At 33.8% G+C, this 12,274-nt stretch overlaps 2 protein-coding genes across 3 annotated transcripts; both read left to right on the forward strand.

Annotated features, from left to right (window-relative positions):
• Positions 1-2,951: 2,951 nt before the first annotated feature.
• Positions 2,952-4,167, forward strand: LOC110721262 (40S ribosomal protein S23-2). The gene is made up of 2 exons (XM_021900404.1): positions 2,952-3,062; positions 3,948-4,167. Exons 1-2 carry the CDS (start codon positions 2,952-2,954, stop codon positions 4,086-4,088), a joined length of 252 nt encoding a protein of 83 aa, XP_021756096.1. The 3' UTR covers positions 4,089-4,167.
• Positions 4,168-5,271: 1,104 nt separating this feature from the next.
• On the forward strand, positions 5,272-12,218 carry LOC110721399 (spastin-like). Of its 2 annotated transcripts, none has more exons than XM_021900534.1 (14): positions 5,272-5,475; positions 5,625-5,961; positions 6,677-6,768; positions 6,885-6,904; positions 7,625-7,862; positions 8,014-8,109; positions 8,195-8,310; positions 8,400-8,480; positions 9,960-10,083; positions 10,233-10,282; positions 10,931-11,021; positions 11,423-11,458; positions 11,578-11,675; positions 11,761-12,218. In XM_021900534.1, the coding sequence occupies exons 2-14, from the start codon at positions 5,630-5,632 to the stop codon at positions 11,875-11,877; spliced, it is 1,491 nt and encodes a 496-aa protein (XP_021756226.1). In that variant the 5' UTR covers positions 5,272-5,475; positions 5,625-5,629; the 3' UTR covers positions 11,878-12,218. The 2 variants fall into 2 exon arrangements, with proteins under 2 accessions (XP_021756226.1, XP_021756225.1); XM_021900533.1 differs by having other exon boundaries at positions 5,628-5,961.
• Positions 12,219-12,274: the final 56 nt, after the last annotated feature.

Consider the following 12,274-nt stretch of genomic DNA (forward strand, 5'->3'; position numbering starts at 1 on the left):
ATATGTGATTATATTATAATATGAAGTAATTTTTGAATAAAGTTAGAGATATTTCGTACGATTTTCATATAATATCAAATGTATACTTATTATTTATAATATCTTTCAAGTATATTTTGAGGAAAATAGCACGTATAATTTAAGATAAAAAAATATTATGCAATTTTGTCATATAAGATCTACATTAATCTCAAGATATTTTAAAATCTTCTAATAATTGATCTTATAAGTATATGCTAGTTGATCTTTTAAAAAGTAAATTAATATTTTAATAACTAAGTTAACTTTTAAAGTATTTTAATAATTGATCTAATTAGTTATAATAGAGAGGAATTGATTTTGTAAGTATATACTTTATAAAATAATCTAATAACGTTATTTTTACATTTTTTTGTCATATGAATATATGAATACCATAATTTATTTTGTCTTTTTTTTTTGACAAGAAGAAAAGGGATTTCATTAATAAAATATAGTCAAACGGCATTTACATATAATTCCTAAGAAATCAAGAATTCCAATACAAGTACACACCTTAAAACTAAATACACTGTAGATTTGATTAACAATCGCCTTAATAAAAAACTTCATCTGAAACAATACAATCTATGAGTTCGCACTGATTCGGCTTGAAATCCACTGATTCGTAGTCATTTGAGTGAAAATACTCATGTGGTCCTCCGGATTCTTATAGAGATTATGAAACCCTAAATCTTCAATTCTCGCCATACAAACATAAAAAGAAAATAAACTCAAGAGAAAAATCATCATCTCAAGGATGAGATCTATTTATTGAACGCAATTAAAAGGTTTTGGGGGCTTACCACCGGTAAGAACACCAGTGAAAGCCCCTACAAAGATTCACAAGTGAGACCAAGAGGAAAAGAGAAGGTAGAGATGGAGAGAAAAAGGAGAAGAGAGAAGGAAAATCTTTGATTTTTTTTTTGAAAAAACCTAGCAATATAGGCTAGGAAAACCCTTCCAAAGGAAAAACCTTAGAGGGAACAAAAAAACCCCGAGAAAACCTTAGTTTATTTTGCCTTGTAGGAACATATATATTTTTTAGTTATATGAATAAAATTATATTAGATTATTTTGTAATTATATGAATATATTATATTAGATTATTTTGTAAAGTTATTTTGTAAATATAATGAATATATTATACTATATTTTTTGCCTCGCAAGAATATTTTTTTTAGTTATATGAATATGCATATTTATAGTATATTGCGATATCACAATTTTACTTGATATATTTAGAGGTGGAAAAATGAGCAGGAAAGTTAATAAGCATAGAGTAACACGTGTCAAGGTGTAGCTTGAGTGCCCTCTGTTTTAGTATAGTTATAGATAGATAAATTGTGAAGAGTTTAATGTATATTATTCTGTATTAAAGAATTTTATAGTCAATATCTAGTTTTTTCCATAAAAAAATGGAAAGAGAAAAAAGTTTAGGTGGGAAAAAATTGAAAGAGAAGCTGACATGTGTACAATTTGGATAAATGAATGAAGTCAATGGTTGTTATTTTAGGACTTGTTTGGTTGATATGGGAATTAAATTCCCATAGGAAATTGCATTTCATGGAAAATTATTTTCCTAATGTTATATTCCTAGGAATTTCTTAAATTTGTTTGGTTGACAATGTGGGAATTTAGAAGTCTTATGAATTTTGATTGACCTAGGGGGGCTAGATAATTTACTTCCCTTGTCTTGTGGGAATTTGCATGAATTTCCACTCCCCTCATTTTTGTTTTTTTGTGTCAACCAAAAAACTTCTCAATTTATTACTTCCCCTATTCATTTTATGTTGTCAACTAAATAAGACCTTAATATTAGTTATAAATAGAAGATTGATAAATAGTATAATGCGTATTATGCTTTCGAATGAAAAAATAAGGAAATACTCCAACTAGGGGTGTACAAAAACTGGACCGGACCTGAAACCGGACCTGAACCGACCTGATCCGGACCGGACCTGACCCGGACCTGTTGATTCAGGTCCGGTCCCGGTCCTTAAAAATCAAGGTTCCCGGTTCCGGTCCGGACCCGGTCTAAACCCGGGGTTTTCAGGTCCGGACCTGAAACCCGGAAAAATTGTATTTTTAAAAAAAAAAAAAAAAAAAAAAAAAAAAAATCAAAAATCAAAATAACGCTGCTGCTTGAGTGACGCTTGAATTCTCTTTCATTTCATTCTAACCCTAACAAACAGGCTGTCTCCCCCTCTCCCTCACGCAGTCACGCACTCACGCTCACTGTCTCCAGTCTCAGCCCAACGCGGCAACGCCCACCGCCGACACCTCCTGCCTTCCTCACTCTCTCAGGCGAAGCCCAGGCGCCCACCGACCACCGCATGAGACAGCTACTGCGCGATTTTCCATTTCTCCGGTAAGTTATTTTTTTTTTTAATGTAAATCTAAATTATCTAATTATGTTTGGGTATTTTGTATTCGAAATAATGAATTAAGTATTAGAATTTATATGTTTATTCATGTTTCAATTGCTTATAATGATTATTTGATGTTTGCATGTTGAATTTCTTTTTTTTACTTCAATGTTTTCGAATTTATGTTTTTTCTTTTTTGGTTTATTTTCGAATTTCTTTCGAATTTATGTTTTTTTTTTTTGGTTTTTTTTAGTTTAAAGTTTAGGGTTTTAGGGTTTAATGTTTAGAATTGATAACAAGTATGGTTTATCTTCGAATTTATGTTTTTTTTTTTGGTTTTTTTTAGTTTAAAGTTTAGGGTTTTAGGGTTTAATAAAATCAGAAGAGCAGAGAAAGTAGTGATTAGATTGTAAACATCTAGTAGTCTAGTGTTTATCTAGTACTTTGCATTGACCTTTGGCATGGCTTCAAATTGAATAGTTGATTTTATGCATTCGGATGCATAAATTCTATGTTATTAGTCATTATATAAGCGTTGTTGCATAAACTTATCATTGCAGAAAAATGCCCAACTCTGCTATCAGAAAGTGTGCTCGTGTGCAGTTGATTAAGAATGGAAAAAAGATTGCTGCTTTCGTGCCCAATGATGGTTGTTTGAACTTCATTGAGGAAAATGTAAGTCCGTTCTATTAATGTCTGCAAGCATATATGCACTTACTGTTTCATAAATTGCTTGGTTGTGAATTTGCTGGTATTTTGTGCCTTTCGACACAAACTTAGTGATACACTAGCAGTTTGTTAACTGTCATTTGTTAACCGTGTTAGAAATAATGTTGTTTGTTAAAGTTTAAACAACTCCAATTATTTGTTAACCTTTGTAGAAACTCTTAAAGTCTAAACAACTCCAGTTATTTGTTAACCATTGTAGAAATAATGTCAATTCTGTTGTGGATTTTTTGGAGAAATACTGGCATCTGATTACTGAAGGTTTAACATTAGTAACAATGCTTTTCTTATACTCATATCATAAACTCTTGATAACAGTTTATCCAGAAACATATAAAACATGATAGTGCGCACTCTTTCTGTGCTGGTTTATCTGATTCTTCTGTCAGTACTCCTGCACCCACTCCTGTTCAGTACATGTGCAGCTTTATTTTTGTGGTTTAAGACTATCATAACAGTATTGCGGTGGAGAGTATATAGCTTGAGCAATTAAGATCAGTCATACACTGTTGGTTTTTTATCCTTTCATGAGCAAATCATCTGGAAAAAGCTGTTCTAAGATAATGCTAATTCATACTTCTTATCAAAGAACGATAAACTGTTCCCTTTTACTAAAGAAGTTACCTGATTGGTAAAAGAAGTCAAGGTCTTTTGTTATATGTATGTAGTTTAATGTTGTGTTTGGGTGTAGATTCATGCTGAAAATGTGGATCATGCAGAAGTTTGTGGAATTTTGTCTAATATTTGTTACCTGATTATATTGTATTTGACTTTGAAATTGATATTATCTAGCTCTGTTTTTCCTTCCATACTAAGAAAATGTGGTTTGTGCAGGATGAGGTGTTGATTGCTGGATTTGGTCGTAAAGGACATGCTGTGGGAGATATTCCTGGAGTCCGATTTAAGGTTGTCAAGGTTGCTGGTGTCTCTCTTCTAGCTCTGTTCAAGGAAAAGAAGGAAAAACCCAGGTCCTAGGTTAAGGTTGTTGGTTTTGTCTTAAATTTTGCCTACTCAAATGAAACTTGTACCGTCTTGAAATGAATACTGAGCATCCTTAAAAAGAGACACCCTCCCTACTTTGTTTTGTGCTCTATCCGTGTCTATTCAAGATGATTTTCTATACTCTTAGTTATTTGCTTATATTTCCAATTGGTTTATTTACTTCTCTTAACGATGTCATGAAAATTTCCGGAATTTATGTTAACAAGATCAGCTTTTTAATGATCTTGCATTTAAAAAAAAAAAGGTCTTTGGATCTCCTAAAAACTGCTTTAAAACACAACAATTAACCATTCATTCATTCTCAAAGATGATGCTTAACTAGGCATTTGTATTCAGGTATGCTTCATGGAGTGTTATGAAAGCAACTGCACTTATATTATTAATATATATTAGCTCACTTGATTGAATTTTTTGGTGAACATTTCTTGCAGAATATTCCTCAGAAGTTCATGGAGTGTTTCAAGGAGAAACTCTCCCCGTGGTGTACACTTATAGCGCCAAGTAAACACAAATGGAAAATCAGACTCTCGAGTACATATGATGAAAGGCCATTGGTGTTTACAGATGGATGGAAACAGTTTGTTCGTGACAATGGAGTGGAAACAAAAGTACTTCATATCGAATAGGCGGGATCTTAAACCTGGAGAAAAGAAAAGGGCTTCCAAGATGGCAGAGTGTTATAGGCGCAGCATGAAGGATAATAAGAGAGTGTTTCCTGTGTTTCAGATAGCCAAAAGTACTTCATATCGAATTTATGTTTTTTTTTTGGTATTTTTGGTGTTTGAGAATTGGGACTTTATACTTTTATAGACTTTATGTAGTTTTGTACTTTTGTGATTAATAATTTTGGTTTGTATGTAATTATTTAATTATGCAACAGGTCTAAAAATCACAAAACAGGTCCATACGCAGGTCCATATGCAGGTCCAACAAGTTTTTTATTAAAAAAAATAAAAAAAAACGAAAAAATCACAAAACAGGTCCATTCAGGTCCAAACCTGGACCGGACCTGATTTTTCAGGTCTAGCCCGGAACCGGACCTGTTAATTCAGGTCCGGTCCCCGGTCCTCATAATTACCCAATTTAGGTCTCCGGTCCAAACAGGTCCAGTCCAGGTCCGGTCCGATTTTGGACCGGTGTACACCCCTAACTCCAACCATCATACGGAGTACGAAGAAATATTCTAGGATCGCGTATCTTTCCTTTTGCTTCATTTTCTGCAATAATCACTGTTTAATTTAATTGACCTTTCTTCTGCTTAAAAAATTCCGATTATCAAATCCGCCATTTTTATCTTCTCTCTTTACTACTCTTCTTCTTCCTTACGATGAACTTCTGCAACAATCTCCATCTCCAGTTGGTAAGCACTTATTTCCTCTTTCAATCTCTCTTAATCGCATAATTTTTATTTTTCCCTTTGATTTAGTTTTTTTTTTTCCCACAAATTTCGCATTTACAATCCACAATTTTGATTCAAAAAACCCTAATTTTGCATTGAACTTGCTGTAGCAGATATGAGCTTCTGGAAAGGGTTAATCGATTCATTGAATTCGGTATTCTCAAATTCTGATCCTTTGTATGATTCAAACTGTAACGGAAACCCTAATTCTTCAATTAATCGAACGGGGGGAACCATGGAAGTAGGTGTAGATGGGAGTAAGGTTTCGAATGAGAGAACTGCTGGTAAATTGAAAGGCTACTTTGATTTGGCGACGGGAGAGATTGATAAGGCTGTTAGAGCTGAAGAATGGGGTTTAGTTGATGATGCAATTTTGCACTATAGAAATGCTCAGCGTATACTTGCTGAAGGTGCTTCCACACGGCCTCCGTCGTTTATTTCGCCGAGGTAAAAGGGAAATTGATGATCTTTACTCGGCTGTATGCAGTTTTTTTTTTTGTTTGATCATGCTGTTATTTACTGGTTTTGCTGGCAATATACTATTTTGGAATGTGCGGAACAAGTTTATATTTGAATATGAATGAGTATGTGACTGAATTTTATGATCCCCTACTTAAATTGCAATTTATGATCACATTGAATTTTACGAGAGATATCGAGCATGTCAAAAAATATGTTTGGACAGAGAGAGTGTGCCTGTACTTTATTCTTCTTCTCAGTGTTTAGATTTCCCTCATGTGCTTGTATATTTTGCTAGTAATCATGATCATTGAGCTGACTGCTACAGTGATATCTATCAAACGATGAAAACCAATTTAGCTACAGAATTGGAAATATCACTGCATAAAGTTGATTAAATTTTGTAGTTTTATGAGGCTGTACTCTGTAATTACGGTTAGAATTCTTTTGTTTTTGGCATCTTTTTAAAGTTTTTGTTATGAAAAATTGGTATAACTTTTTAAAACAGAGAAGGATTTGACTATATACGATCTTACTGTAACTCCTTCATGCTTAATGTCCACATTCAAAAGATTATATGCTTAGTGTAACGATTATTAAGTATCCATAAAAAATCTTGTACTTTTGAACTGTTTGAGGGGTTGTTGTGTTATGTGATTTGCCTGAGGAAACTAAATTTGACTAATTCTTCAATTTGCTGTAGTGAACAACAGAAAGTTAATTCCTACCATCAGAAGATATCAAAGTGGCAGGGACACGTTTCTGAAAGATTACAAATCTTGAGTGCAAGAATAGGTTCGGAATATGTGTATGCTCTGTTCAATTCACTTTCGTAGAATTTTCATGATATGTTTGATCATTGTAAAGTAATGATTTTAGTTCTTATCTTTTTTCCTTCTTTTGCTTTTCAGGTAGCAAAACCACCGGCAAGGTATGTCTTTGTCTATGTAATGGGTTTATGTAATGTGCAAGTTGATTATTTCATTAGGTATTCGTTGTCTTGAAACTTTTGCATCGTATGGGTCTATGCTTCGTTTGATCAACCGATTTGCTTCCCTTACTCCTCTATTACCTTGTATCTGCTGTTTGGTGTGTGACTAAGTTACTTTGCTTCTGGAGAAGTGATTGGTGGTTTCTACAGCCTTCAAAGCGTCTAAAATGATGTGACGTTGCATTTTGCTTAATAATTTATCTGGTATCTGCACACAAAGGAACAACCTGAATGTGAAAATTGTGACTAATGCAAAATCTAGAATTTGGATACTACAACCTCATAAATCAGTTTGATCGTGGCAGGGACACTCGTAAGCAAGACATTTAGAGTCCAATTTTAGAACATATGTTTATTTTCCAGAGTAAGGCAAGTTGTGAAGATATAGTCCACCTTTCTATTTTATTTTGTCCCTGCTTGTTGTCTTCTTTGGCTAATAAATGTTTATTAATCAATCAATTTTCTCTGCACTCTACTAAAATATTATTGGTTAATTCCCTCCATTCATCATGTGTACTTGTTAATATATGTGAAATGTCAACAAAGAGTGTATATCATGTTGGTGTATATTTTCTTGTCCATTTCCAATTAGGTCTGTTGTTTTTATATATCATGCTAATAAATTAAATTTTTTGAGAAAGTTTTCAATCCACCTTTCAGATTACTTCTTCACATCCGCAAGCTGCTAAGGGCTTCTCAAAACCATCAACTTTAATAAAAACTGTTCCACAGAGGCCATCAATTGTTACAAAAAGCAGTTCACTAGCTAGAGATCGAACGCATAAATCTGGAGCATCTAAATCAAACCAAGACACTGGTGGTTATGATGCAAAATTAGTTGAGATGATAAACACAGTAGTTGTGGATAAAAGTCCTTCTGTCAAATGGGAAGATGTAGGTAAGACGAGTGGGTTCTTAGTTGCGAGTATTAAACCTGCTTTGTGCTTCGTTTAATCATCGTTGGAAGTTTTGTTATTTGACCTTGTTTTATAATCTGTACTATGTGCTCAATTATCATTGAAAACCTTGTTATTTGATCTTTTTCTCAGCTGGTCTTGATAAAGCAAAGCAAACTTTGTTTGAAATGGTTATCCTGCCCACCAAAAGAAAAGATTTATTTACTGGCCTTAGGAGGCCCCCCCGAGGTATAGTGTTCTAGACTGCTAATATGAGATGTGATAATTCTGCCTAATTACTTTTGTGGTAATTTTGAGTATTTTTTGCTTCTAGGTCTGCTTCTTTTTGGTCCACCTGGCAATGGGAAAACAATGCTTGCTAAAGCAGTTGCTTCGGAGTGTAATGCAACGTTTTTTAATGTGTCTGCGTCTACCTTAACATCTAAGTGGGTGGGTGTTCTAGCCTGGAGTGAGTTGGTATATTCCTGTTTTTCTATACCTGCATGTCTTGATCAATTCCTGTGCTATGTTCGTGACAGGTTGGTGAAGGTGAAAAGCTTGTCCGGACCCTCTTCATGGTTGCTATCTCGAGGCAGCCTTCTGTAATTTTTATGGATGAGGTATGTTTCTGTTCTGAATCCCAAAACTGATTATCTAGATGGTCAAATTCTTCAAAAACTATGTGAACAACTGTTCTGTAATGTAGTATGTTGTGTCTGGGTGCACGTGATATATATACATGTTTTATCATTTGCAAGTTAGAGCCCCCAAATAATACCATAAGTCATTCAATAGAAAACATTAAGATGTTACCTTCTCAACCCAGATAATTGTTTGCCGCCTTTGGAATTTGTGGTTCACCATGTTTTGCATCACCAAAATTCTAAACAGGGCAAGCAAGTTTAGTTTAAGGAATATCTTTATTTTTTGTGTGAGCGGTAGTCATGAAATGGTAAGTTTAATCTTGAAAGGTCTTATTGTGCCATAATGAATTAATGATAAAGAGTTTAATCTTGAAACAAGTTGGGTGACCTGGCAATCTCTTCTTTTTTTTTTTTTTTTGTAATATATATAGTGATAAGTCATTGCCATGAATGTGGAGCAGTCTGATATCTTTGTTTGCTTCTTTACCGAAAGTTATCCTCTCTTTTTGGTTACAATGCAAGCCTTTGTTTATCTATGAATGAGTTCATTATATGGAATATTATTGCAAATTTGCAATGCCCTTGTGTACCTCTCACTTTAAAAGACTGTGAAACTCCCCCTTTTTATGTAGCAAATACATTTTGAAAAACCTTGTGTATAACAATTGTACATTTGTACTACCGATTATATTGTTTTTCTTCTTTTATGAATGTTATTGATATAATTTTGAAATTCTGCTGCTATTAATTTATTTTGGTTAGTGGCTGGTAAGATCAGAGACTTCGCTTCTAAATGATTGGATATGATGCTTTTCACTATTTTGATTATGTTGCCCATTTTATCAGCCCATAGTAATAGAAAACTGTATGGCCATCATTACGATAATACCCCCTATCAATTCAAAATTATACTTCATAGGAAAATATTTTGCTACTACTTAGTAATTGTTCTCCTTATCAATTTTTTCCAAGGATTCTGATGTCCAATGGTACTTTCTGAGGAAGCTCCAGTTTATTTGCCTGATAAACTAAGAACATGTATCAAGTGGCAATTTCGTAAATAAATCAACAAAAAAAATCCCATTCAGCATGGCATTGGGCCCCATGTTTGATAAAAAGTTGTTGAATTATTTACGAAAGTGCCACTTGATAAACCTTTTTTTGTTTATCTGGCAGATAAACTTGGATTTTCCCTTATTTTCTGAACTTTCATCTAAATTTAGGTCCTCATAAGGTCGTATGTTATTACCCATTCTATCTGATGCAAATCCGTATAGTAACTATTTGCACCTATCTTTCTTAATACGGAGTGTTTCATTAAATCGGCTTAAAATATTCTAATTTTTACCATTCAACGTGTAAATATAAGTTTATTTTTGTTGCAATCGCTATCTTAAATTCTTACCCTAAAGCATTTACTGATTACGGGTATGTTCTGCCTGTTTCTTTTGGCAGATTGATAGCATGATGTCTACAAGAGAGGCTAATGAACATGATGCCAGCCGAAGGTTGAAGTCAGAGTTCCTTGTTCAATTTGATGGTGTTACCTCAAATCCTGATGATCTAGTGATAGTAATTGGTGAGCTCACTACACTTTAGTAGGTTGAAAAAAAGTTGCTTTTCAGAAATGGAGAGAGAGCAAACCAAAGTAGTGTGCCTTATAAAAAAAATCTTCACATAGACTTATTTCTTATTTTGTTTCATCCTCTCTTTTCTTTTCCTATTCAGGTGCGACTAATAAACCGCAAGAACTCGATGATGCAGTTCTGAGGAGATTGGTACTCTTTCTTACCTACTCCCCAACCCCCCAAACTATTTTACCTGTTTCAATTTATATAATAAGTCTTCTCACTTTGATGAATTGTCAAAAATTCGTGATGTTGTCTCTACATTCATTATTGACCTCACTGTGACAGAGAGATCTTTCAGTGATGTTTATCCTGGTGTCCGAACTTGGATTGATTGCAATTATTAGCTTATACCCAGGCAAAACTCCATTTATGTTTGTTTCTCCTCTGTTTGGTTTTCTGTGCTCATATAAGGTTGTTAGGCCTGGCATATAGATAGCATATGATTAGCAATGCTTGTGTATATATGAACCCTTGTGTTTCTGAGATAGTTCCTGACTTCCTGATGGAGAGGACATTTTTATTGCTTAGATCATTGGGTGGATCTAGGATTGTCAATGAACCTGGTTAAATTTATGCAAGTATTACTTTATTCGATCCATTTTCTTAGCCTCCCTTGTTTAGCAACTTCATATTTTATATGTTCACTGTGTACTCAGTTACGGAGTATATAAGAATCTTATGTATATATATTTGGGGCTCTTTTGGCTGATTATTATAGTGTTGGGACTTCTTTATATGTACCACTATCACATCCTTAGTTGCTTCTATGCTCATGTTATAGCAATCTTTGGCCAGGTCAAGAGAATATACATTCCATTGCCTGATCAAAATGTCAGGCGGCTTATACTTAATCAAAAATTGAAGGGTCAAGCATTTTCCTTGCCTGGTAAGTATAATTTTACGCCATACAAAACATTTTTTCAGTCCTATCCTCTCTGCGTTTTATTTTGATTTATAATTATTCGTTAAGTATATTGTACAATGATACTTGTTTGTTGTTTTTATACAACTGGTTTTTAACTTTAGCTGTATACATCCAGGAGCTTCATGTTTATTCCCACCATGTACAAGTTCTAATAGCGCAAGTCTAGATTAGTTAAAAGAATCTAGTTTGATTATCCAACCTTGTATGTTTTCTTGATGTCTTCCAGACTTCTTTAAATGCTATTATAATGTATTTGAACACATTGTTTAAGAATCCATTCAAGTACTGACCTTTTTTTTTCTTCTGTATTCATTACTTAACTGAAACACTATTTTGACCCATATACTGTTTTTTCCATGCAGGCCAAGATTTAGAAAGGCTTGTGAGAGAAACAGAGGGTATGTTATACTTGAGAGTCTCATCTGTGTTCTGGTTTTATGGCTTCAGGTGTATTACATGCCAGTATAGTTTGTCAATGTTTATGTTTTAAGTTGGTTTATGTTTTGTCTATTTTTAGGATACTCCGGAAGTGACCTGCAAGCCTTGTGTGAAGAAGCTGCCATGATGCCAATAAGAGAACTTGGTCCAAACATACTCACAGTCAAGGCTAATCAGGTTGCTTAATTGTTATATGGGAATCATTAATTTGTTCTATTAAGCAATGATTCTTAGGTATTTGCTTGTTTATTTGATACAACAGGTCAGACCTTTGAGATATGAAGACTTTCAAAATGCTATGACTGTGATTAGACCAAGCTTATCAAAGAGCCGATGGGAGGAGCTTGAACGGTGGAACAAAGAGTTTGGATCCAGCTAACCCTCATTTAATTTGGTTAAATTGTATTTTGCTGCCGAGCTTGATCCAACTGAAGGTTTAGCTGTGGGTTGAGATAGGGAAGAACATAAGATTGGATTCTTTCTTTGTTTTGTTGACTGTTTATGTACATCTTGTAAATGAATACACTTTACTGATTAAAACGAAGTACATAAGAAAATAGGTTGTAGGAGGTTGGCTGTTATTGAGCATATTTGGTCCATATTTCTATTTCCAACATGTTGTAGGAGGTTGGCTGTAACATCTTGAAAGTTGTATAATTGAATTAATGAATCTATAACTCGATATTATTAAGCATATTTGGTCCATATTTCTATTTCCAACAAGAGTTGTTGAGGTTGGCTGTAACATCTTGAAGCTATAAAATTGAATTAATGAA

This window comes from Chenopodium quinoa, unplaced genomic scaffold, assembly GCF_001683475.1.
Source record: "Chenopodium quinoa cultivar QQ74 unplaced genomic scaffold, ASM168347v1, whole genome shotgun sequence".
Classification (NCBI taxonomy): Eukaryota; Viridiplantae; Streptophyta; class Magnoliopsida; order Caryophyllales; family Amaranthaceae; genus Chenopodium; species Chenopodium quinoa.